General features: G+C 35.2%; 1 protein-coding gene across 1 annotated transcript in view; it reads right to left on the reverse strand.

Annotated features, from left to right (window-relative positions):
- Positions 1-26,786, reverse strand: part of HFM1 (helicase for meiosis 1) — a 133,357-nt gene that overhangs the window by 55,117 nt on the left and 51,454 nt on the right. Inside the window, exons 20-24 of the mRNA XM_082615146.1 lie at positions 20,128-20,219; positions 18,546-18,652; positions 18,403-18,450; positions 3,595-3,692; positions 3,385-3,513 (exon numbers count right to left, since the gene is read on the reverse strand). Of these exons, the coding sequence (XP_082471272.1) occupies positions 3,385-3,513; positions 3,595-3,692; positions 18,403-18,450; positions 18,546-18,652; positions 20,128-20,219 (474 nt within the window). The remainder of the gene's footprint in view (positions 1-3,384; positions 3,514-3,594; positions 3,693-18,402; positions 18,451-18,545; positions 18,653-20,127; positions 20,220-26,786) is intronic.

Genomic DNA, 26,786 nt, shown 5'->3' on the forward strand with positions numbered 1-26,786 from the left:
TCAAGTTTTAATTATTTTAGTGGCAACTTCCCTGGTGGCGCAGTGGTTAAGAATCCACCTGCCAATGCTAGGGGACACGGGTTTGATCCCTGGTCCGGGAAGATCCCACAGGCCACAGAGCAACTAAGCCCATGTGCCACAACTACTGAGCCTGCTCTCTACAGCCCATGAGCCACAACTACTGAAGCCTGCACGCCACAACTACTGAGGCCTGCGTGCCCTAGAGCCCATGTGCCGCAACTACGGAGTCCAAGCGCCGCAACTACTGAAGCCCACGCGCTGCAACTACTGAAGCCCACGTGCTTAGAGCCTGTGCTCCATAACAAGAGAAGCCACTACGATGAGAACCCCACACACCACAACAAAGAGTAGCCCCTGCTCGCCATGACTAGAGAAAGCCTGCACACAGGCAAAAATAAATTTTTTTAAAAAAGAAAAATTAATTATTTTAGTGGATGTGTACTGGTATTGCATTGTCATTTTAATTTGCATTTCTCTAATGACTAATGATGTTGAACATCTTCTCAGGTGCTTATTTGCCATACACATATCTTCTTTGGTGATGTGTCTGTTTGAATCTTTTGCTCATTGTTTTATTCAGTGGTTTGTCTTATTATTGAGTTATAAGAATTTTTTATACATTCTAGGTACAAGTCCTCCATCAGTTATATGTTTTGCAAATACTTTCTTCCAGTCTGGTGGCTTGTTTTCTCCTCCTCCTCCTTCTTTAATAGTATTCTATGAAAAGCAAAGGTTTTTAAGTTTTGATTAAATCCACTTTACTGTTTTTCTCTTATATAGTTCGTGCTTTTGTGTTGTATCTAAGAAATTCTTTGCCAAATCCAAGATCACCTGCTGACTTTGAAGGTCGAGGAAGAGGGCTATGATCAAGGAATCAAGTACTCTCTAGAAGTTGCAGGCAGGAAAATGGATTCATCCCTAGTGTTTCTAGAAAGGAAAACAGCCTTGCCGAACCTTGATTTTATCCCAGTGAGACCCACATCAGATTTCTAATCTACAGAACTTTAAGATAATAAATTTGTGTTGTTTTAAGCCACAAAGTTTGTGGTAATTTGTTACAATGGCAATAGAGAATTAATATAGCATTGTTTTTCTAATTTTAGTTTCTGATTGTCCTTACTAGTATGTAGAAATAAAATTAATTTTTATATATTGACCTTACATCCTTCAACCATGCTAAACCTTTCCTACCGTCCATGGAATTTTCTACATAGATGATCATGTGATCATGTATGAATAAAAACATTTTTACTTCTTTCCTTTCCAATCTGTATGCTTTTAGTTTCGTTTTCTTGCTTTACTATACTGGTTAGAACCCCTAGTACAATGTTTACTGGAAGTAGTTACAGTGAGCATCCTTTTTGTTCCTTATCTTAGAAGGAAAGCATTCAGTCTCTCACTATTAAATATGATGTTAGCTGTAGGTCTTTCATAGATGTCCTTTATCAATTTGAGAAATTTCCTTCTATTTTAAATTTGTTGAGAGTTTTTATTAGAAGTGGATTTTGGATCTCGTCAACTTTTTTTGGCATTATTGAGATGATCATATGGTCTACTTTAGCTTGTTAATATGATGAATTACATTGATTGACATCAAGTGGTAAACTAATCTTGTATTGCTAGAATAAACCACATTTGGCCATGATGTTAGCCCTTTTATCTATCATTGTGTTCAATTTGTTAAAAGTTTATAAAGAATTACTGCATTTATATTACTGAGGGATATTGGTCTGTCTTTTTCTTGAATGTCTTTGTCAGGTTGTGATAACAAGGCAATGTTGGCCTCATAGAATGAGTTGGGAAGTATTACCCCCCCTTTTAAATTTTCGGAAAAAGTTTGTGTAGAATTGATATTGCTTCTTATTTAAATGTTTAGTAGAATTCACCAGTGTAACCTTCTGTACCTGGTATTTTCTTTGTAAGGTTTTAAACCACAGATTTAATTTCTTTAATAAATATAAGCCTATTCATGTTGTCTATTTCTTCTTGAGTGGACTCTTGACAGTTTGTGTTTTTTAAGGAATTTTCCCATTTCATCAAAGTTGTGGCATTTATTGACATAAGATGTTTATAACATTCCCTTTCTATCATTTTGCCATCTATAAGATCTATAGTTATATCTCACATTTTTGTTTTTGGAAATTTGTCTTTTCTCTTTATTGCTTGATCAGTCTGACTATAGTATTATCAATTTCATTGATATTTCAAAATAATCACCTTTTTGTTTTGTTGATTTTTTTTGTTTTCAATTTATTTATGCTCTTTTAAAATTATTTCTTTTCTTCTGCCCACTTTGGATTTAATTTGTTCTTTTTCTCATCTTATCACATGGAAACTGAAATCACTCTAGAGAACTTTCTACTTTTCTAATGTAAGTGTTTTAGTGCCATACTATTAATCATTCTATATAATTTCAAATTTTTCTGTAAGTTGAAATCTCCTAAATATTGTATGTAACCTTCTTCCCAATTCACAACTCTTATCTCTGTGGGATGGGCGTGGCATTTGGTTTGCCAGGACTTATGTATTGATAGGAAGGTGAGCCTTTAATCAGGAATCTTTCTTCTACTTTGACCTTGCCTTCACCAGTCAATCTCCACCTTCACCCCAGTTCCCAGGACTGGTCAGCTCTCTGACTGATTTCCCCCACTGATTTCAAACTTCAAGGAAATACAAAGTAGTACTTCCTCACAAAATAGCCAGAGATCTTTGTTCTAAGGAATAATTAGACAATCTCCAGCTATCTAAGAAGGAGCAGGGTCACAAAGCCAAAGACACCAAAGTGAAAAATTCCAAAGTGCTTTAGGCATATCCCAGTCTTTGTAAATGGCACTGTGTAGAGTTTTTCAGTTCACATCCTGAGCTAGATCCCAACAGACAGGAAAAATACTTGTCTATAGAATATCTATGAAAATCATTACTAATATTGAAATGTTATTGAAAAAAGAGAAAAAGTTAAGATATAAATAAGTGACAATTTTCTGTAATGAATTAGGAATGACCAGGACTGCTAGCTTTGTACCTTGTCATTGAGATCAAAACAAAACAGTCATAAAAGTAAAAGAGAGAACAACACATAGTTACCTAATTACTAAAACAAAATTTCACTCTTGGTTTGAGAACAAATTTAAAAATAAGAACATTAATTTTTATTAGGTTTCCAAACTGATTTCAAATAGAATCCTTTAAGCATAAGCAAATGAAAATCAGATTTTCAAGAGAAGAAAGTATAGTAACTTATTTAGGCCCATAAACACATTTTTCCTTAAAGGTCTATAACCATCTTAGAACAATTTTTCTAACAGTGAAATACAAAATAAATTGCAGACATTGACACATTGCCTACCTGTATTCAGTACCTACCGATTTTTTCCAGCTGTTTGGATACATGCAGAGAGTTTTCCCAAAGTTTACATCTAAAACACTTCGCTAAAATCAAACTGTTCAACAGTACAGCAAACTTTTCTTGAATAGCCAGAAAATCTGACAACCCTAAAAAAAAGTTTCCAATATTAAATCTAGTATACTATTTTACTGGAAAAATATTGAAAATCCATCAATCCTATAACATACATCTTGTAATTCGTGAGCCATTTCTGAAAATCTTCGAGGTATCTTGCGTCAAAGCAAAGTCTTGTATGGGAATGCATCCTAGCTGAGCCTGAATAAGACTGGGGAAAGAAGAAATTTTATTATTTCTTTTTAAAAATTACTATCTCACAGTGTTTGACATCAGTGACTGAAGTATCTCTTCTTAAAATTCCTCTCTGCCTTGATTTCTGTGACACTACATGACTCTGTATCTTGTATCATCATTATTGCAAGTCATTGTTGACTTCCTCTTCCCAACCTCTAAAAGGTCAGTTCTCATTTTTCTACTCTTCTTTATTCACTCAACCTCTCTCTCAAAAATCTCATTTCTTCTCAAGATTTTTTTTTTTTTTTTTTTGTGGTACGTGGGCCTCTCATTGTTGTGGCCTCTCCCGTTGCGGAGCACAGGCTCCGGATGCACAGGCTCAGCGGCCATGGCTCATGGGCCCAGCCGCTCCGCAGCATGTGGGATCTTCCTGGACCGGGGCACGAACCCGTGTCCCCTGCATCGGCAGGCGGACTCTCAACCACTGCGCCACCAGGGAAGCCCTTCTCAAGATTTTTGTTATAATCTCTAGATTGATAAATTTCAAATGATCACAGGGCACTTTCACTTTGACTGTTTTTTTCATCTCAACACATCTAAAATTTGTTATCATATTCTTCTCCAATGCAGCTCTGACTTTGGGCTTTACTATATATAGGTATTATAGAAAACAACACAATTTATATAATCAACATATATTTATTAAGTACCTATTGAATAAAAAGCATACTGTGAGGTGATAAAATTCTGTTCAACATTTGAAGATTGGTAGCTTATTAGTTGATTATTAGCAACAAGCAGTTGCTTGGCTACAAAATTTGAGGGGTGGAAAGAGGGGAGAAAAAAAGTTACTGTCTATTGTGCCTACTATCTCCCAGGTCTTTGCTACCTCCTTCGTCTGTTTACTTATCTAACCAGACCTTGATATGCAAATTCCCCTATGATTCTAACTAAAATTATTAGACTTGTATTACTCTCTGGGGGGATCTCTTCTGAGATCAAAAATAGGTACACAAAGAGAAAGGGTAGAATAGTTATATTTTATGGTTTAGTTTTAGCAAACAATATATGAAAATAGAAGCAACTAACTTCACAGAATGGGTGCATAGAGCTGAAACTACAGAATGATTACTTCTTTTGGCTATAATATATGCTTCTGAAGATTATTTTATATCATCTATTTAGAAATGATTGTACACCCCATGTTCATAGCAACATTATTTACAATCGCCAAAGTATGGAAGCAACCTAAGTGTCCATCAACAGATGAATGGATAAAGATGTGGTATATATATATATATATATATATATATATATATATATATATATATATATACATACAGTGGAATACTACCCAGTCATAAAAAAGAATGAAATTTTGCCATTTGCAGCAACACGGATGGACTTGGAGGGCATTATGCTAAGTGGAATAAGTCAGAGAAAGACAAGTACTATATGATATCACTTATATATATAATCTAAAAAATACAACAAACTAATGAATAAAGCAAAAAAAGAAGCAGACTCACAGATATAGAGAACAAATTAGTGGTTACCCATGGGAAGAGGGAAGGGGGAGGGGCAATACAAGGGTGGGGAAATATAGGATTATTATGGGATTACATGAAATCATGTGTGTGAAACTTCTGAAAATTGTAAAGCACTATAGAATTTAAAGAATATTTCATTCAATTAAAAAACATATCTCACAACCTATTAGCATTAAGATTAGCATTAAAGAAAGTTGGAAACTAAGAAAAAAGAAAGAAAGAAATGGTTATAAAGTTACATGGTTTATTAACAAAGAAGGAACTGATGGGAAAATGTGGATGGGGTGCTTTCAAGTGCTGGATAAATAAAACTTCTTGTGAAACTATCCTGGAATGCACAAATGCAGAATATATACAAAATTATAGAGTAAAAATAAGACTTTTGAGGTAATAGTTATGTTTAACATCAATATACCTTAATAAATAGGGCACTTTTCAACATCATACTTCCCTGTCAGAAACTTTACCACAAAAAGCAGTATGTAAGAGAAGAACAAACCTGACTCCATGTTGGATCTATTCCTTTAGCTCTAACATTTGTGCTCTGTTGCCTATACTTAGTCATGCTGGCTCTGCACCTTTGTAAAAATGTTGCCTATGGCTTCAAATATACATAATAGCCCTTTCTCAATGCTCTGCCTCCTAGGCTTGACCTTTAAAGGTATAACATGTTTACATTCATGTAGAGATAAAAAGTTGCAGAACAGAAAATAATGATTGTTGATTGTCATGTTGGAGGTTTACAGGAACATTGGGACCAAACCTATGTGGACAGCTGCAAGAACAAAGGATTCTGGCACCAAGAAGTCTGCAACAACCAGCTACACCCTCTCCCCTTTTAGTATAAAAGAAGCCTGAATTCTAACTCGGGTAAGATGGTCCTTTGGGACATGAGTCCATCATCTTCTTGGTCTGCTGGCTTTCCAAATAAGTGGCTTTTTCTTGCCCCAACACCTGTCTCTCGTTTTACTGGCCTGTCATGCAGCGAGCAGTACAAGCTTGAACTCGGTAACAATAAGCAGGAATGGAAGGGAGAACAGGGATTTATTCTAGTAGGTACAGAACCTTGGCAGGGCTGTCTGTCTCTCTCCACTAGATAAGGCCAGCCTGAGCTTATCCTCAGTAGAAATAAAAGTCTCACAGCCTCAGGTAAGATGGCACCTCTGCTATCTCAACTAATGGGGTCAGACTTGCATGATAGTTAAGTAATGACTAAATCAGGGCTATTGTAAGGATTAAATGAAATAAAGTAACGATGCAGTTTAAATTAGGTTCAACCATGACCAGACTATAGAGACTTAAATATAAATGGTTTATTCTCTTACGTAAAAGAACTCCAGAGTTAGGCAGTCTGGGGCTTGGTATGGTGGTCCAACAAGTCACCAGAGACCTAGGATCCTACTGTATTTCTATTCTGCCATGTATGGCTTCCATTCTCAGGCCATCTCATGGTCTAAGGTGACTGTTGGATTTCCAGCCATTACACATTCACTCTGTACGACATGTTGGAGGAAGTGGTGGGAGACAACAATTGATGCCCTGTTTACCACCTAACTCCATTTCCTTTAAGCAGCCTTCTAGGAAGACATATCTTCTGCCTACATCTCATTAATTGGACAAACTTAGTCAGAGGGCCTTATTTAGCTACAAAGTTGACTGGGAAATGTGATCTTTTCCCTGTGAAAGTAAGAATAAATACTGGGACAGTCAGCTAGCAGTTTCTGCTATAGGTATGTACAAGTATACCACCTTTTATTGCACTTCATTGCACTTTGCAGATATTGTGGGGGTTTTGCAAATTGAAGGTTTATGGAAACCCTGCATCAAGCAAGTCTATCAGCACCATTTTTCCAACAGCATTTGCTCATTTCATGTCTCTGTGTCATATTTTGTTAAGTGCCGAAATATTTCAAGCCTTTTCATTATTATTATCTTTGTCATGGTGATCTGTGATCAGTGATCTTTGATGTTACTGTTGTAATTGTTTTGAATTTTTAAATTAAGGTATGTACACTGTGTTTTTGACAGTGCTACTACACACTTAACAGACTACAGTCTAGTGTAAACATAACTTTTATATGCACTGGACTGGGAAACCAAAAAAACTGTGTGATTTGCTTTATTGAGATAGTCATGTTATTGTGGTGGTCTGGAACTGAACCCACAATATTTCCAAGGTATGCCTGTAAAGCATCTAATGCAGTGCTTGGAACACAGCAAATATTCAAGAAATGGTTATTACTATTATTATTATCAATGGTTGAGCCATTTATGACCTGCTCTCAGCTTCCACAGTTAGCCAACTAATAAAAATGATACCAGAACTTCCCAAAAGACTTCTGTATACTGGTCAACTTAGTAAAGGAAGGTATAGAAAGAGTAGAAATCCTTCATACGAAGATGAGTTAAAGGTGTACTATAAAGCTGTACAACTCTCTTGAGAGGAGAAAAAGTTATTCTGAAGTCATCTCTTTCTGCCTAAACATAGAATAAGAATGCCCAAAGAATCAAATGAGAGAAAAAAATCAAGGTGGCACATGGAGGCTTCTATACATATAACTCCTCTTCAAATTCCATAAAATGATGGACAACTATATAGGTGTGTTTTTGTGTGCTAGTCTCCATCCACAAAACTACAGGAAAGCAAGAAAGCATGCCATTGGTGGGCCAGAAAGTTGAATGTCAGAAATCATATCTATGAAAAAGATCAAATCTATGAGAAAAACAAAACCGGAGATTATCCATAGTACATGCAGAAGAATTAATAGATCAAGAAGGAGAGAGGGTCCTGGGGTATTTGTTGGAGCAATTCACTGGAATGCTGTATTCTGAGCAGGTAGTTTAGTCTACCCCTGTCACTCTCTCTCATTTGTGGAAAACATTAAGCACTTGTGGTATGTATTGAGAGGCTAAAGGAGGGAGTGTAGACACTGAGGCCAGAGAGGCAGGGCAGTTCTCCAGGTAGGAACGAAAACCCCAGTAGAGGTAGAAAGACTTTACTCTTAAATTGCAAGGTATTTCCACACTTTTATGGCAGTCAATCTAATTACTTCTCCACAATCATGAGAGATAGTAAGTAACAGAATAGGTAGGCAAAAATATATTTACAAATGCAAAAGCAAACAATGAAGAACTACCTAACATTTGAGAAAAAAATTTAAAAGGACACACAGTATTATAAATGAAATAACAATTGAGGAAACAGAGTTAAGTGCACAGAAAAAGAGTTTCAAAATAAGTATAATTGATTTATATAATTAAAATTTTTTCAGAGATTAGAAATACCATGTATAACATTTCTCCAAAGAAGACATATAGATGGCCAAGAAGCACATGAAAAGCTGCTCAACATCACTAATTATTAGAGAAATGCAAATCAAAACTACAATGAGGTATCACCTCACACCAGTTAGAATGGGCTTCATCAGAAAATCTACAAACAACAAATGCTGGAGAGGGTGTGGAGAAAAGGGAACCCTCTTGCACTGTTGGTGGGAATGTAAATTGATACAGCAACTATGGAGAACAGTATGGAGTATTCAATCTATACAAATTATAAAATAAAACAATATGAAAACGTTAAGAAGAAAAAGACTAAATGATATACTAAATAAAACAAGTATGTCAATATTATTAATAGTAGACAAAACAGAATTAAAAGCAAAAAGTATTCAATAGGACAGTTAGTTGACTCATCTAATCTGCCTCTTTCCATCAGCAGAAACAACAAGACTGGACAAGAAAGGCAACATGGACAAACGGGCCAATAGGTCTGCAGTACCTAACAAATGTCTAAATACACAGGTTAAGTACAACTCCTTTTATGTACAATCCTAAGAAGACAATTTCCTTATGATTTGTTCCTTTATTGCATAATCCATCCTACACTTTTATAGTCATTTCCACAAGCCACAGCTGATTAGACAATATGTCACTCTTCTGTTTACTGTGTACTTGTTCCTTTTCTGTTTGCTTTTCCAAATATATTGGTGGTATATATATATTCCCTTGAACTATCTGACATTACATCTTTAGATCCATTATATAATCTTGCTATATTTTCAATATATTTTCCTCTTCCAATGTAATAAAATTACTCTCTTGATTAATAAAACTTTACATGAAAAACGAGTGATATTTCACTTTGAGTAACACAATTAGCAAACTCTTCCTAATGGCAAAATATGCAATTTAGTGCCTAAGGAACACATCATTCATTTATTCATTTACCATCCACATGGAACAATGATAAAAATTAACCATGTATTAAGCCACAAGTAAAACCACAATATCTAGCATAAAGCAGAACACTGACAGGCCACATTCTCTAATTACAATCCAATAAAATTAGAAATTAAAAATAAAAGAATGACAATTTTTTCTTTTCTTTGAATTTTATTTCCTTTATACAGCAGGTTTTTATTAGTTATCTATTTTAAACTTATTAATGTATACATGTCAATCCCAATCTCCCAATTCAATCCACCCCCACCCACCCGTGGCTTTCCCCCCTTGGTGTCCATACGTTTGTTCTCTACATCTGTGTCTCTATCTCTGCCTTGCAAACCGGTTCATCTGTACCATTTTTCTAGATTCCACATTTATGTGTTAATATACGATACTTGTTTTTCTCTTACATCACTCTGTATAACAGCCTCTAAGTCCATCCACGTCTCTACAAATGACCCAATTTCGTTTCTTTTTATGGCTAATATTCCACTGTATATATGGACCACATCTTTTTTGTCCATTCGTTTATCAGTGGGCATTTAGGTTGCTTCCATGACCTGGCTATTGTAAATACTGCTGTGATGAACATTGGGAAGCATGAGACTTTTTGAATTATGGTTTTCTCTGGATATATGCCAAGTAGTGGGTATTGCTGGGTCATATAGTAATTCTATTTTTAGTTTTATAAGGAACCTCCATACTGTTCTCCATAATGGTTGTATCAATTTACATTCCCACCAACAGTGCAAGAGGGTTCCCTTTTCTCCACACCCTCTCCAGCATTCGTTGTTTGTAGATCTTCTGATGCCCATTCTAACCAGTGTGAGGTGATACTTCATTTTAGTTTTGATTTGCATTTCTCTAATAATTAGTGATGTTGAGCAGCTTTTCATGTGCCCCTTGGCCATCTGTATCTCTTCTTTGGAGAAATGTCTATTTAGGTCTTCTGCCCATTTTTGGATTGGGTTGTTTGTTTTTTTAATATTGAGCTGCATGAGCTGTTTATATATTTTGGAGATTAATCCTTTGTCCGTTGATTTGTTTGCAAATATTTTCTCCTATTCTGAGGGTTGTCTTTTCCTCTTGTTTACGTTTTCCTTTCCTGTGCAAAAGCTTTTAAGTTTCATTAGGTCCCATTTGTTTATTTTTGTTTTTATTTCCATTTCTCTAGGAGGTGGATCAAAAAAGATCTTGCTGTGATATATGTCAAAGAGTGTTCTTCCTATGTTTTCCTCGAGGAGTTTTATAGTGTCCAGTCTTACATTTAGGTCTTTAATCCATTTTGAGTTTATTTTTCTGTATGGTGTTAGGGAGTGTTCTAATTTCATTCTTTTACATGTAGCTGTCCAATTTTCCCAGCACCACTTATTGTAGAGGCTGTCTCTTCTCCACTGTATGCCTTGCCTCCTTTGTCATAGATTAGTTGACCAAAGTGCGTGGGTTTATCTCTGGACTTTCTATCCTGTTCCATTGATCTGTATTTCTGTTTTTGTGCCAGTACCATATTGTCTGGATTACTGTAGCTGTGTAGTATAGTCTGAAGTCAGGGAGTCTGATTCCTCCAGCTCCATTTCTTTCCCTCAAGATTGCTTTGGCTCTTTGGGGTCTTTTGTGTCTCCATACAAATTTCAAGATTTTTTGTTCTAGTTCTGTAAAAAATGCCATTGGTAATTTGTTAGGGATTGCATTGAATCTGTAAGTTGCTTTGGGTACTATAATCATTTTCCCAATACTGATTCTTCCAATCCAAGAACATGGTATATCTCTCCATCTGTTTGTGTCACCTTTGAGTTTTTTCATCAGTGTCTTATAGTTTTCTGAGTACAACTCTTTTACCTCCTTAGGTTGGTTTATTCCTAGGTATTTTATTCTTTCTGTTGCAGTGGTGAATGGGATTGTTTCCTTAATTTCTCTTTCTGATTTTTCATTGTTAGTGTATAGGAATGCAAGAGATTTCTGTGCATTAATTTTGTATCCTGCAACTTTACCAAATTCATTGATTAGCTCTAGTAGTTTTCTGGTGGCATCTTTAGGATTCTTTATGTATAGTACCATGTCATCTGCAAAACAGTGACAGTTCTAATTCTTTTTTCCAGTTTGTATTCCTTTTATTTCTTTTTCTTCTCTGACTGCCATGGCTAGGACTTCCAAAACTATGTTGAATAATAGTGGCAAGAGTGGACATCCTTGTCTTATTCCTGATCTTAGAGGAAATGCTTTCAGTTTTTCACCATTGAGAATGAAGCTTGCTGTGGGTTTGTCATATGTGGCCTTTATTAGGGTGAGATAGGTTCCCTCTATGCCCACTTTCTGGAGAGTTTTTATTATAAATAGGTGTTGAATTTTGTCAAAAGCTTTTTCTGCATCTATTGAGATGATCATATGGTTTTTATTCTTCAGTTTGTTAATATGGTGTATCACATTGATTGATTTGCGTATGCTGAAGTATCCTTGCATCCCTGGGATAAATCCCACTTGACGATGGTGTATGATCCTTTTAATGTGTTATTGGATTCTGTTTACTAGTATTTTGTTGAGGATTTTTACATCTATATTCATCAGTGATATTGGTCTGTAATTTTTTTTTGTAGTATCTTTGTCTGGTTTTGATATCAGGGTGATGATGGCCTCATAGAATGAGTTTAGGAGTGTTCCTTCCTCTGCAATTTTTTAGAAGGGTTTGAAAAAGATGGGTGTTAGCTTCTCTACGCTTCCTGGATTTGGTTGTCTCTTTCCTTTCCCATGTTAGGGAAGTTTCCAACTATTATCTCAATTTTTTTCTCAGGTCCTTTCTCTCTCTCTTCTCCTCCTGGGACCCATATAATGTGAATGTTGATGCGTTTAATGTTGTCCCAGAGGTCCCTTAGTCTGTCTTCATTTCTTTTCATTCTCTTTTTATTCTGTTCTGCAGCAGTGAATTCCGCCATTCTGTCTTCCAGGTCACTTATCCATTCTTCTGCCTCAGTTATTCTGCTATTGATCCTTTTCATATATTTTTCATTTCAGTTATTGTATTGTTCATCTCTGTTTGTTTGGTCTTTAATTCTTCTAGGTCTTTGTTAAACATTTCTTGCATCTTCTGATCTTTGCCTCCATTCTTTTTCCAAGGTCTTGGATCATCTTCACTCTCATTATTCTGAATTATTTTTCGGGAAGTTTGCCTATCTCCACTTCAGTTAGTCATTTTTCTGGGTTTTCTTCTTGTTCCTTCATCTGGTACATAGTCCTCTGCCTTTTCATTTTCTCTCTCTTTCTGTGAATGTGGTTTTCATTCCACAGGCTTCAGGATTGTGGTCCTTCTTGTTTCTGCTGTCTGCCCTCTGGTGGATGAGGCTATCTAAGAGGCTTGTCCAAGCTTCCTGATGGGAGGGACTGGTGGTGGGTAGAGCTGGGTGTTATTCTGGTGGGTAGAGCTCAGTAAAACTTTAATCTGCTTGTCTGCTAATGGGTGCGGCTGGGTTGGTTCTTTTGCCTGAGGCAACACATCACTGGAGCCTTCCTGGCTCCTTGGTGGGGCCAATGGTGGACTCCAGGAGGGCTCACGCCAAGGAGCACTTCACAGAATTTCTGCTGTCAGTGTCCTTTTCCCAATGGTAATCCACAGCCACCCCCCACCTCTGCAGGAGACCCTCCAACACTAACAGGTAGGTCTGGTTCAGTCTCCTATGGGGTCACTACTCCTTCCCCTGCGTCCCAATGTGCATACTACTTTGTGTTTGCCCTCCAAGGGTGGAGTCTCTGCCTCCCCCACTCCTGTCGAAGTCCTGAAATCAAATCCGTCTAGCCTTCAAAGTCTGTTTCTCTGGGAATTCCTCCTCCCGTTGCTGGACCCCCAGGTTGGGAAGCCTGACATGGGGCTCAGAACCTTCATTCCAGTGGGTGGACTTCTGTGGTATAAGTGTTCTCCAGTTTGTGAGTCACCCACCCAGTGGTTATGGGATTTGATTTAATTGTGATTGTGCCCTTCCTACCATCTCATTGTGGCTTCTCCTTTTCTTTGGATGTGAGGTATCCTTTTTGGTGAATTCCAGTGTCTTCCTGTTGATATTTGTTCAGCAGTCAGTTGTGATTCTAGTGCTTTCACAAGAGAGAGTGAGCGCACATCCTTCTACTCTGCCATCTTGAACTAGTCTCGAATGACAATTTTTTTAAAGTATTACTTTAAAATTTTTAAACATAATTTTAAATAATTCTTAAGAGGAAACTAAAACTGAAATTACAAACTATTTAGAAAGAATAGCAATAGATTTAGAAAATCTATAGAACAATGTCAAAGTGGTATTCACTGGAAAATTTGTAGTCTTACATATTTTATAGAAAATTAAAAAAAAATAATAAATGGAGAAAAATACAATTTAAAGGATTACAAAAAGTAGAAGGAAAAAAATAAAGACAAAATGGGAAATTAATGAAATAGAAAATAATAGAAAGTAAAGATTAAAAATGTTAAATTAATAGGACTATTAAACATGATCAGTAAGTCAAAAATAAATGGCTTGAAAAGATCAAAATATAGAAACCTCTCACAAATCTGATTAAGAAAAAAGGAGATGATACAAATAATATTAGATATTAGAAAAGACATTATGTATTTAGAGGAAATTTTTAATTTATTAGAGGACAAAATACTTTATGCCATAAAAACTGACAAGCTGGGTGAAATGAATAGCTCAGGAACATATAAAGTAAGAAAAATTGATTCAAAAAATGTTAGTAACCCTGTGAAGAACAAAAAATGAAAGAAATCATAGAGAAACCCAACTTTTAGATCCAGAGACAATGGTGAGCTAAAATGGGTTGCTCGCTCTTCTCTCTGAATTCAAATCTGTTTTTACAAATAAGTGAGAAGGAGGTTAATGGATTCCACAATCGAATCCAAAAAGTGTGAGTAATTCCCTGCTGGTGAAACACTGGAAACTTGACAATTAAAAACAGTAACAAGACAAAGATGTTTGCTCTCTCTAAAACTAGAGAACATATACTAAAGGTTCTATCTACAAGAAGTTAAGAAAAATAGAGTTGCAACTATTAGAAATCAAGAGATAAAACTATCACTATTTACAGATAATATGATTGTCTATATAGGTAATCCCAGCAAACCAACTAAAGGACAACTCATACTGTTAAGAGAGTTCAGTGAGATAGCCAGATAAAACTATCAAAATTTAAAAAATTGATAGTCTTCCTATATACCATCAATAACTGACCATAAAATGCAATGGTATGCAATGTAAAGAAGGACACACAATATCAAACTCCATAAAATACCAAGAAATAAACCTATCAAGAAATATAAAACCTAAATGATGAATTATAAAATATCACAGAAAGACATAAAGATCTGAATAGATGGAGAGAGATACCATATTCCTAGATAGAAAGATTTCAGAACTGTTAAAGGAAGAATTCTTCCACAAACTAATCTATAAAGCCAATTTCAATAGGACTTTTTATAAATCTTGGCAAACTGATTCTAAAGTTCATAGGGAGGAAAAATGCAGGAATATCCAAAAACATTTTTTAAATAACAGTAAGAACGGACTTGCCTTACCAGATAACAAAACATGCAATAAAAGAATAGCAAGTAAAACAATGTGGTATTGTCACGGCAACAAAATAAACAGGCTAACAGTAAGTGTCCAGAATCAGATCCTTAGGAATTTAGTTTATGATAAGGTGGCATCCCAAATCAATAGGCAAAGAGAGAAAGACAACATAGTTATCAAACACTCCTGACTATCTTTCAGGGACAAAATATAATTAAATTCTTAACTAATACCACATATAAAAATTAACTCTAGATGCCTATGAAAAGCCTTTAGGTAAAAATAAAATGATTTTAAAATAGAAGAAACGATAGAAAAAGTCCTATGATCTTAGGATGTGTGGCAGCTTTACTTACCCAACATTCATTCTTTATTTCCTTATTAATAGCAGAATCCTAATTTTAATATAGGCACACTATCACCAAGACATTTCCCAGTCTCTTTTGCACTTAGCTGTATTAGGTGAGAAAGGGTTATCTGGGACTTCCAAGAAACCTACTGAAAAGAGAGAGGATACTCAAGTGTAATGGCTGAAGCTCTAATAGTAATTTTGGACAATGAGGTGACCTTGAAATAGAAGTCATGTGTGGAATAGCAGAGAAGAAAGATAGGAACATAGTATTCATGACACCTTGAAGCCACTATTATCTACCTTAGACTATCTACCTTGAGTTGTATATTCTGTGAGAGAAAAGTAGCCTATTTTGTTGAATCTACTGTTAATTCATTTTATTACCATTTCATGTAGTTGAACCTAATCTTAAGAAATACAGGATGGAAAAAAAAATATAGGATGGGAAAGGCCTTCCTAAGTAAGCAAGACACAAAACCTAGAATTCATAAGGAAATGACTGACATGTATGATTTTATAACAATTTTAAATTTCTGTATAAAACCAAATAATATGTATATTCCCTCCTAATAATTAGGGATTTTAGAATTTTTAAATTTTTCACTCATTGGACTGACAAAAGTTCAAGATAAAAAAACAAGTATTGGGAGGATTTATGAAAATGGTCATTCTTTTTACACTGTGGGTGGGAACTGTAAATAAGATAAGCTTTTTAGAAGGCAATTTGGCATTAAATATTAAATCTTTTCATGTATATACCTTTTCACCCAGAAATTCTTGAAAAATATGGTGTAAATAAAAGGAAGTTCAATTCAGCACTATTTGTAATAGCAAAAGTTTGTAAGCCATCTAACTCTTCATCAGTAAAGGAGTGGCTAAAATTTACAATATGTTCATACTATAGAATACACTGCTATTAAAACACACATTGATATCAAAATAAATGAGGTTGACGTGTATGTACTGATATAGAAGAACTTCATGACAGGAGCAATAATTATAGTATGACCTTTTTTATATGTAGACATATGTTTATTAGCCCATATATATGTACTTAATAAATAGAAAGGAAATTGGAAGGACCCAAAGCAAACTACTGATAACAGTTACTTCTGGGGGTCAAGGGAGACCTGACTTTTTGCTTTATAAATTTTATTTTTGAATCTTTAAAAATGAATCCATGCATTACTTATATAATAATAAGAAACAAACAAATGTGAAAAGAAATCACTGACTTGGAAATACACCCTATAAGTTCATTGAAAAATACCAAATAAAGAAAACAGAGCTAGTGCTGAAGATGAAAGACACAGGAATTATGAAAAATTAAAAAACAGCCTTAAAGGGCAGAAAGGTGAAGGATAAAATTTTAAAATTAAGAGGATTAACACCTACCTGAAAAAGAACTGATCTGAAATTCAGCAAAGTAACAGGAATATGAGAGAGACATAAAAGTGGTAACTATTAGCCATCATCACCCACCAAAACACTGTACATTTTGGATTAAGAAAATACCCCCGGGCCTCCCTGGTGGCGCAGTGGTTGAGAGTCCGCCTGCCGATGCAGGGGATACGGGTTCGTGCCCCGGTCTGGGAGGATCCCATATGCCGCGGAGCGGCTGGGCCCGTGAGCCATGGCCACTGAGCCTGCGCATCCGGAGCCTGTGCTCCGCAATGGGAGAGGCCACAACAGTGAGAGGCCCGCGTACGGAAAAAAAAAAAAAAAAGAAAATACCCCACACACATTCACTCTTCCTAGCCACACTCAAGTAGCTGCATAAAGGTGGGAAATTATAATGGGAAGCTAAATTATGATACATATAAAAACAATTATAAAGTCATCAATTTTAAAATCTGACAGTCCCAATCAAAAGAATGTATGACCCAATCTAAGGTAAGGTAAATGAAAGAGTTAAAATTGCAAATAGAGTGTTCCCAACAAGGTGCTTGTGGAAAAATACCTTGATTTAATTTGACTCAGTAGTTGATACAACAGAGTATGTTGAAAAAAGCATTATGAGAATCAAGAGATCTAGATTCTAGTTCTAGGTCAGCCCCCAGTATAGCAACATAACCTCAAGCAAGTCACAACTTATCTGGGCATCATTTACTTCATTTGTAAAATGAGAGGACCTGGGTACAGGATCTCTAAGTTCTGTATGATCTCTAAGGATATTTAAATTTCTAAAGAAATATATCTAAGAAACAGAACATTAACTTCTGTTGTCCAAGCTGTAGATCTGCCTGATGAGTTGTATACAGCAGTGGAAGTTTGTTTCTGAGATGTCACGGTATTTGGGAGATAAAATTCAGTGAGACGTTAGGAAGTATTCCAGAGAACGAGTGACCTCCTTCAGCTAAGGAGAAAAAGGAAATTCTTTGGCCAACTGGCTTTATTGAGCCACATAAAAAAAAATCATTTTTACCTGAAATGATCTAAATCAAATGGTTTAACACTAAGACCTAAATACTCAGAAAACCAAGCACTTGGCATAGCAGAAAAGAATACCTTTGCATTTGTGATTGGAAACTGGGTAAAGTCATTACAATACAATGCAACTTTAGTTTACTCTTCCAGTTACTACTCCTCTATACAAACTTCCCTTTCCTGGGAGAATAGTCATCCCATTGTCACAAATACATTCCTTCACTGATATCATTGCATTTAGTATGTCTTTCCCAGAATACCACTATCGTTCCATAGACATTTACTGCATGTGTTTTCATACTGTCCATTATTTTTATACACATGGTTCTCATTCAAGCCAACCTGAAAGTTCCTGTGGATGAGAAGCATATCTTCTTCTATTGTCTAACTTCCCTCAACAGATTACACTCTCAATGTTTGTTGATTTAAAAATTCACAAATTATCTCTTTTAATTAAAGGCTGAGAGTTTGGGGAAATTAATTTTGCACCTACATTCTGACTCCTCATTCTTATGTAAATATGTTCTTTTTTGTATTAAGGAAAACAAATTTAAAATAAGTTTTAAAAAAACCTTCATAAATATGAATCAGGGACAGGTAATCGGTATTTTAAGACATTTAACAATTGATTTTCTTTACCAATTTACTTTCATTTCTCTTGTTTTAATTCTTCCTCCCATTGGAAATCTGTAAATAAACAAGGCAACACTTTTATTATTATTATTTATTTTAACTGAATGAAACCTTTTTAAAATTACTTAAAACATATTTAATTTCTGTACCTGATAGTTATCTGATTTGGATCTTTGTTCAAAGTATTCAGTGTTTTCTTTTCATTTATTCTTAATTGTATATCTAGAAATTCCTTGCAGCTGGCTATCATTGTGACCTATAAAATTTCAGCATTTGTTCATTTAGTTATGTCCATTCTTTACTTCTTTTCTCTCATTTATTTTTTCTGTATTTATTTATTTTTAATGCTGCCTTGGGACATCACATTTAGCATAATAGAGTTAAAAACCTGCCTTATACATTTTGCTTCTTTAAGGATTCATTCATTCACTAACGAAAGTTTACAAACACTTGTTATATGTCAGACACTGTGTTACACACTGGGGCTATATCAGTAAGATTGTAAAGATTAACAAGATAAGTTTAAAATATTCAGGCTAGCACCTAACACATAATAAGCACTCAATACAAGAAGATTTCATTACTATCGCTATTACTACTGTTATATTATTATTCACCCTTCTATAGTTTGCAAATTATTATTCCTATTGAGGATTATTTTGTAATGAAAACAATGCTGTAGGTATTAAGAAATCTGCATTCTAGAGCCTAATTCTGCCAGATGGACTCTGCTTTGGTTTCTCACACCTGTAAAATGAAACTAACACCTTTTCTGATTCTCTTTCACACTTACTGAACTCAAAATCAGATGAGTTAATGTTAACATTAGGGAGTTCCTATTCTTGATTTCTTCTCAGTTAAGAATAATATTCAACACAACATTGTAAATCAACTATACTTCAATAAAAAATAAATTAAAAAAGAATAATATTTACATGAAAATACAAGCCGTCTACTTATCAAATTTTGTGCAATTTTTAGTATAATAATCTTATCACAATAATCAACTTAGATATTTTAAATAAAAGTAAATAGTTTGGATTTGAGAATAAATATAAATGTCATGTTTCATGTTCATATCCCCAGTAATGGAAGAAAGGACCAATACAGTTACCAGGTGCCAAAAACATGACTACGGTTCTATTCACTGCTATAGCTACAAAGTTGCCCCCACTGGTGATATCTTAGTATAGCCTGTTTTTACTCCCATTTTCTCCAAAATCAGTTCTTTTTCCTGGTCTATCACCAATACTATTCTCTTTCTACTGTTACCATTATTCTGATGCAAAGGATTTAGGGAAGAGTTGCAAGTAGGAGGCACATGCGTCCCTCAGTGTCCCTCACTCATGGCAGAATTTCCTAATATACCATGCCACGCCACCTTGGAATCTTTCTCAGCACATTCTTTCTCAACATATTACACTTGGTAACCACTACCAAGGTAATCAGCATTATCACATAAGTTGAAAGGCAGTTGCCATCCCGACTTTGGGTATGTATATGAATTTTCTTAGCCCTAACACAGAGATACAATTGGAAATACATTCTAAGGAGTACTATTCTATATCTTACAATCAAAGGCATATAAGGAGGAAAAACATAAGCACTATTAGAAATGCTTTCTTTTCTGCTCATTTATTCTTAAATTGCATGAGATACACAAATTATTTCCCCCAATATTATTTTATACTATATCATTATATATTTATTTTCTTGTGAAAATTAATTTACCAGGTCCAATAAAGTTTCTTTTCCACTGATTGTACAAAATTTCTTCACTGTCTCAAATGTAATATAATACCAAGCCATCAATCTTCCTGCCTCTGTGGGAAAAGACGGAAAAATAAACATTCCCCATCAGCTGAAACAACTTGAATTTTCATCAGTTTAACAAACATTTCCTTAGCATCTTTGCTGTGCCTTTAACAGCATCAGGTACAAAAGACACCAAAAAATCTGGAAGACACGGTCTCTGGAACCTACAGGTTAGCTAGGGAGATAACCACATGTGAAATAGCTATACTAGAGTACAAAATCCAGTTAATGATAATGTTTACATACACAAACTTAAGTACAGAGGAAATTAAGCCTAAGAGAATGGTCCGTGTGGGATTACCTTCTAGAGAAAATGGGTCTTGAGCAGGATTTTAAAGTAAACAATAGGCCTTGGCAGAAAGGAAATATAGCCATTATGACCTCAGGAAAAAACAAAACTTGTTTATCAAAAGAGTAAAGTTTAAAAAACTATCTTTAGAATAATGTAATGAGAGATATGGCTTGATAAACATAAGACTAAAATTCAGGTCAAATTGACCTGCTTAGAATCTTTGGGCCACCACTTACTAGTTACTAGGTGATCATGTGCAGGTTACTTTACCAGTTTCTTAATGTAATGTGGGAATAATATAAGTATGCATCTCATATGTTTGTTGTGAAGAAGATTAAATGCAATAATACATGCATAGTACTTAGCATAGTGCCCAACATTAAATAAATGTTGCCTACTTTTATTATCAAAACATGATGAAAGATAGAATACAGAGGCCCTGAAATAGCCTTTAAATGCTATAAAGGAGTTTAGATTTTGGTTTTGATTTGTAAAATAACAGAGGACCACTTAAAATTCTTGAGCAATATTTCAATTAAATTGGAATTTGAAACTAAATTGTTTTGGAAATAAAACATCAGGTAGGCTGTGGGTAGGAGGATGGGTAGAGTGAGGATAAGTAATTGATGAAATGGAATTCATTTAAAAGGTTACTGGCTTCAATTATAAGTTGTCAAGAACATTACAAAGAATTTCAAGTCTTGTGAACACACACAAAAAACAGCTGAGAAGAGGAAAAAGGCATACTGCTGCTCAAGGAAAAGGCTAATATTTAAGTATGTGCTACAGGTTTTGCTGAAGAGGAAAGAATTTGACATTCCATCACTTATAGGCATCAAGAATAAGGTACAGTAGACAGAACTTAGACTCAGGAATAGCCACTTTCTCAATTAGGAGTCTAGTGAATATGTTCAGCCAAAACGTGAGTAATGCAGTGGTTCATCAAAGGGAGATTCTAAGAGCAGTGTGTGAGATAGCGAGAATATGGTTACCAAGGGAACTAGTATATATTTAGGGTATATTTAAAGACGTTCCTCTTATCCTAGATGTTTATAAATTAATATAGGGTATCTCCCTGCTAGTGAAAATGAAAGGTTTTGAGAAAAGGCTTGATATTTGCTGGCTTATTAGTAAGGACGAAGGTTTCCTAGGTAAGGTATAAAAATAAACTAGAAAGAAAGCTATAAAGAAAATGAGTCAAGGCAGAAAGAATGGAAAGAATTTTTTAAAATTTGCAAGTGAAGAGAGAAAATAAAGAGGCAACTTGTTATCAATATAGCTTTTGAATAATGAATGTTCTCATAGTAGCAAATACAGGGTATTTCAAAGTAAAAGTCATAGAGTTGGGGTAAGGGGAGTGGAAGCAGAGGTCATGAGAATGCACCTCTCACATATCCTACTGCAAGAAGTGCTCTGATGGATGGCCCCAGATGCTATGTATGTTCTGAATCTATCACTATGTACACACCAAGATCACACTTCTCATGAGATACAAACAAATGACTGAGCATGGCAGGAATATTAAGGAAGATCTATAAGCCAAGGGACTCTTTGGATGGGCAACTTTGATTTGAAGATTCCCCATCAACTTTGCCAAATGGTCTTAAGGCTGCATTGCAGGATAAAATTCTCCTTCCTTCTCTCTTTCCTTCCTTTTCTCCTTCCTTCACTCTCCTTCACAGAGGTAAGATTTGCATCCCAGTTTAATGACTTTCCATGCCTTTTGCAGTTACTGCACATTTTCATAAGGTTGTTAATCCTTCATAAATTTGCACAAACTAAGACTTGGCCTTCTAAGCCCTTCTTCTATACACATTAGCAGGCAGAATAGCTAAAAACCCAGACCAGAACACAAGCATACAGATAAAAATACCTAGATACTTGAGTATTATAACCACAAACTGAAAAAGCAAAAACTATATGAAGCAGAATTACTGGAACATACAGACTAAAAATTTAAATATAAAAAATAAATATTCAAAGAGATAAAAGAAGTAATAGTGACACCAAGGAACAAGAAGTCATAAAGAAAGAATCAATTAGAAATAATATGTAAGGAGCGTCCATCTACATTAACAGCAGGCTAAGTAATTATGAACCAACCCCCCTGCTGAAGGCAACTAAGTCAGATAAATGAAACATATGAAATATCTTTTATAAGGCAGCAAAGAACTAACAAGATATTTATCTGGGAGAGGGCTTAAAACCAAAGGGATAAGCACACACAAAATATTTATAAAAACTGACCACATACTGGGCCATAAAACAACTCTCAACAATTCTCAAAAGATTGAAATTATACTGAAAATATTATCTGATACAAAGCAACTGTATCAAATATCAAAAACAACAGCAACAACAACAAAACTGAAAAGAAAAATAACTAGAAAACCATCATATGTACAGAAATTAAGAACTAGATTTCCAAATAATCCATAGGTCAAAGAAGAAATAATGGAAATTAGAAAATACAACAAACTGATTGATAATGAAACTATTACAAATCACAGCTAATAAAAATTCTTAGCCTTAAATAAATATATAGTATTCCTATACATTTACATAAACCTTTATTTCCTGTAAATATATAGTATATTCCTATAAAATCTTGTGTTCTATAAATTGCATACTAAAAATAACAAGGCTTATGGGAAAAAGTATTGAGGCAAACAACTAAAAAATTCATACAACCTTATAACAAGAGCACTAACCTAAATGATCCTAATAAAAATACTAGCACAGTTAAAAAGACATGTCAAATTCCTCATAAAGTTACATATACATACATGTATGTAACACTTTATGTGTATGTGTTTTAAATAGCTTGATGGTGTAGAGTGTAACAAAAGTTGAGGCTGCTGAGTTAATAAACACAAAGGACAAAATGTCCAATGATTGGGCATTGCATAATATTTGCTTTCAAAGCAGAGTACATGACCAACCTGGGTCCAGAGGAGGAACAGGTAAAATGGCATCATGTACAATACTGTATTCCTCTGAAAACTCAGCTACATTCAGCTAGAATGTATATTTTATGTTAAGCTGCTGTGATGGTTAATTTTATGTGTCAACTTAACTGGGCCATAGGTTGCCCAGATATTTGGTCAAATATTATTCTGGGTATGTCTGTAAAGGTGTTTTGGATGATATTAACATTTAAATTGACAGACTGAACACTGATGGAACATTAGTGCTCTTTGCAATATTAATGGATTTCCATTTAAAAGGTTTCTGTGGGAAAATAAGAATGTAAAAATCTTAGGCTAATCAATTTCAGCTCTTTTCTACTACCTTTCTTCTTAGCACCTTTAATATGCTACTGAACCCCATGAATCTCCTAGAGAAAATAGTTTAGAGTAAAACTGCATTCTCTATTTTAATTTGGAATCTCTCTCCCCCCACCCCCAGAACACTCACTAAGATAAACTGGTGTATGACATGAAGATCTAAATAGATTTTCACTATATCATTTATTGAAACATCAATCCCAAGGCAGTTCTCAATTTTAATGTGCAAAAGAAGCATCCAGGGAACAAGCTTAAAATCTAAATTACTAGGTTTTACTCCTAGAAGGTGAGGTTTGTAGGTCTGGAGTAGGGTTCATTAATTTCGTTTTTAACATAACAGCACCCTCAGTTGACTTCAACAGGAAGTAGTTAACCCAACCACACTTTAGGAAACATTACCCTGCTATGTGATAAGGAATATTTTCAGCTCCAAGATTGGATTGTCCTTTTGGACATTCCTGCCTGGAGATGGAATGAGTGGGGAATGAAAGAGAAACCAAAGACATCAAACATTTTATAATAGGCTTAACAAACAGGTTATGCTACTGAGAATAAGAGGCAAGTAGAGATATATTTTCCTAATCTTGGACAAAAAAGAGCAACGACTCATGTTTTCAGAGGAATTTTTTTTTTTGCTGTAAATGTTCATTGTCCCATTTCATCATCACAACAACCCAGTAAGGTGAGTAGGATATGTAATACATTCTTGTTTTACAGATAAATAAACTAAGGCTCAGTGAGCATAAGGTCACAGCAAGCATAGTGGCAGAACTGGGACTGAAATCCAGGCATTTGGAACACAAATTTTATGTTCATTCCACTATATAGTATTCCAGGTCAAATTAACTGTTATATGCTCTGGGTGTCAAGTTTCATGTCATATATGTAAGAAAAGATTTCCAATAGAAAACTAACGTTCAAATGTCATAGCAAAGCTAAGAGACCAAGATCAAAACTACAATTCATTTACATAATGACCATAGCTTAAGCTGTGAAGGTAATTTATGTTTTCAAAGAAATTATCATAAACTGGGAATAAAGGTCCAACATCTACACATTTAAGAAGCCCATAGTAAAGCAAAAAAGGTCAGCAAAGAGAAATTGATTAAAGAAGCAGAAAGAGAATCAAAAGAACGTTAAAAAGAAGAAAATTAATCAGGTAGTATTCACTGATGATTGAGAAAGAGGACAAATATTACACATATCATTTATTAGGTATGTTTAAAGGCAGAAGGAATGTTATCAGTGGATTCAAGAAGTTCCACAGGGAAAGAATGATAGTGGGAATAAGATTCTTGAGAATTAAAGTATCTGAAGAATAGATGAAGAAGTTGTACTAGCGATTCTCATGCCCCCTTTAGTGAGACATCTTAGAATACAAAGAAGGTAATTCTCACAAACAAATTAGGTTTATCAGAATGAGAACCATAGGAGAGGAGAAAAATGTTATAAATCTAGGGCTGAGAGTTAGGGAGGTAAATTATTTTTAAAAACCTTATACAAGTAAATACATATAAAAACATAATACAAAATCATACATTTCTACAGTACAGTTGCAAGTACGTAAAAATGCATTTAAAAATGGAAGGATACATGAAATGTTAACAGATAGTCAGATTCTGATTTTTTTAAACTTTCCTATACTTCCTTATTTTTATTCAGTAAAGTATCGCTTCTTAAAAAGTTTAATTTGTTATAATGAAGCCAATATTTTCCCCCAAGAAACTTCTACTCATGGGTGGTAAAAACTACAAAACATTCTTTCTTGCTTCTGTTATACCCTATATGGAATCAAAAAGAGAGAGACACTCTCAAGGTGGTGGCAGGAGGAGGAGCAGCGGCGGGCGGTGGCAGCGCACCCCGCGTGTGTCTGTGTGAGAGTTTGTACGGGCGTGTGCGCAGCCGAGATATTTCAAAACTGCACATTCTAAAAGAGAAACAAGAGTGGCAGGGATAATTGGTCTCTGAAAGATTACTATAAACTGGACAAAATACAAAAGCACAGAGATTTTGGAGAGGAGTCAACACTCGAGAAAAAAAGGGACATCAGGCCGGGTAGATGAAAGGCTCTTGGTGCTGCAGCCAGGAGTCAGTGCTGTGCCTCTGAAGTGGGAGAGCCAACTTCAGTACGCGGGTCCACAAGAGACCTCCCAGCCCCACATAATATCAAGCAGCGAAAATCTCCCAGAGATCGCTATCTCAACACCAGCACCCAGCTTTAGTCAACGACCAGTAAACTACAGTGCTGGTCACCCTATGCCAAGCAACTAGCAAGACAGGAACACAACCCCACCCATTAACAGAGAGGCTGCCTAAAAACATAATAAGGCCACAGGCACCCCAAAACACACCACCAGACGTGGACCTGTCTACCAGAAAGACAAGATCGAGCCTCAACCACCAGAACACAGGCTCTAGTCCCCCCCCCCACCAGGAAGCCTACACAACCTACTGAAACAACCTTAGCCACTGGGGACAGACACCAAAAACAACAGGAACTACGAATCTGCAGCCTGCAAAAAGGAGACCCCAAACACAGTAACATAAGCAAAATGAGAAGACAGAAAAACACACAGCAGGTGAAGGAGCAAGATAAAAACCTACCAGACCTAACAAATGAAGAGGTAATAGGCAGTCTACCTGAAAAAGAATTCAGAAAAATGATAGTAAAGATGATCCAAGATTCTATTTCCAAGATCCAAAATCTTGGAAATAGAATAGACAAAATGCAAGAAACAGTTAACAAGGACCTAGAAGAACTAAAGATGAATCAAGCATCGATTAAAAACACAATAAATGAAATGAAAAATACTCTAGATGGGATCAATAGCAGAATAACTGAGGCAGAAGAACGGATAAGTGAGGTGGAAGATAAAATAGTGGAAATAACTGATGCAGAGCAAAATAAAGAAAAAAGAATGAAAAGAATAGAGGACAGTCTCAGAGACCTCTGGGACAACATTAAATGCACCAACATTCGAATTAAAGGGGTTCCA

The sequence above is a fragment of the Mesoplodon mirus genome (assembly GCF_964341445.2).
Source record: "Mesoplodon mirus genome assembly, chromosome: 3".
Taxonomy (NCBI): domain Eukaryota; kingdom Metazoa; phylum Chordata; class Mammalia; order Artiodactyla; family Ziphiidae; genus Mesoplodon; species Mesoplodon mirus.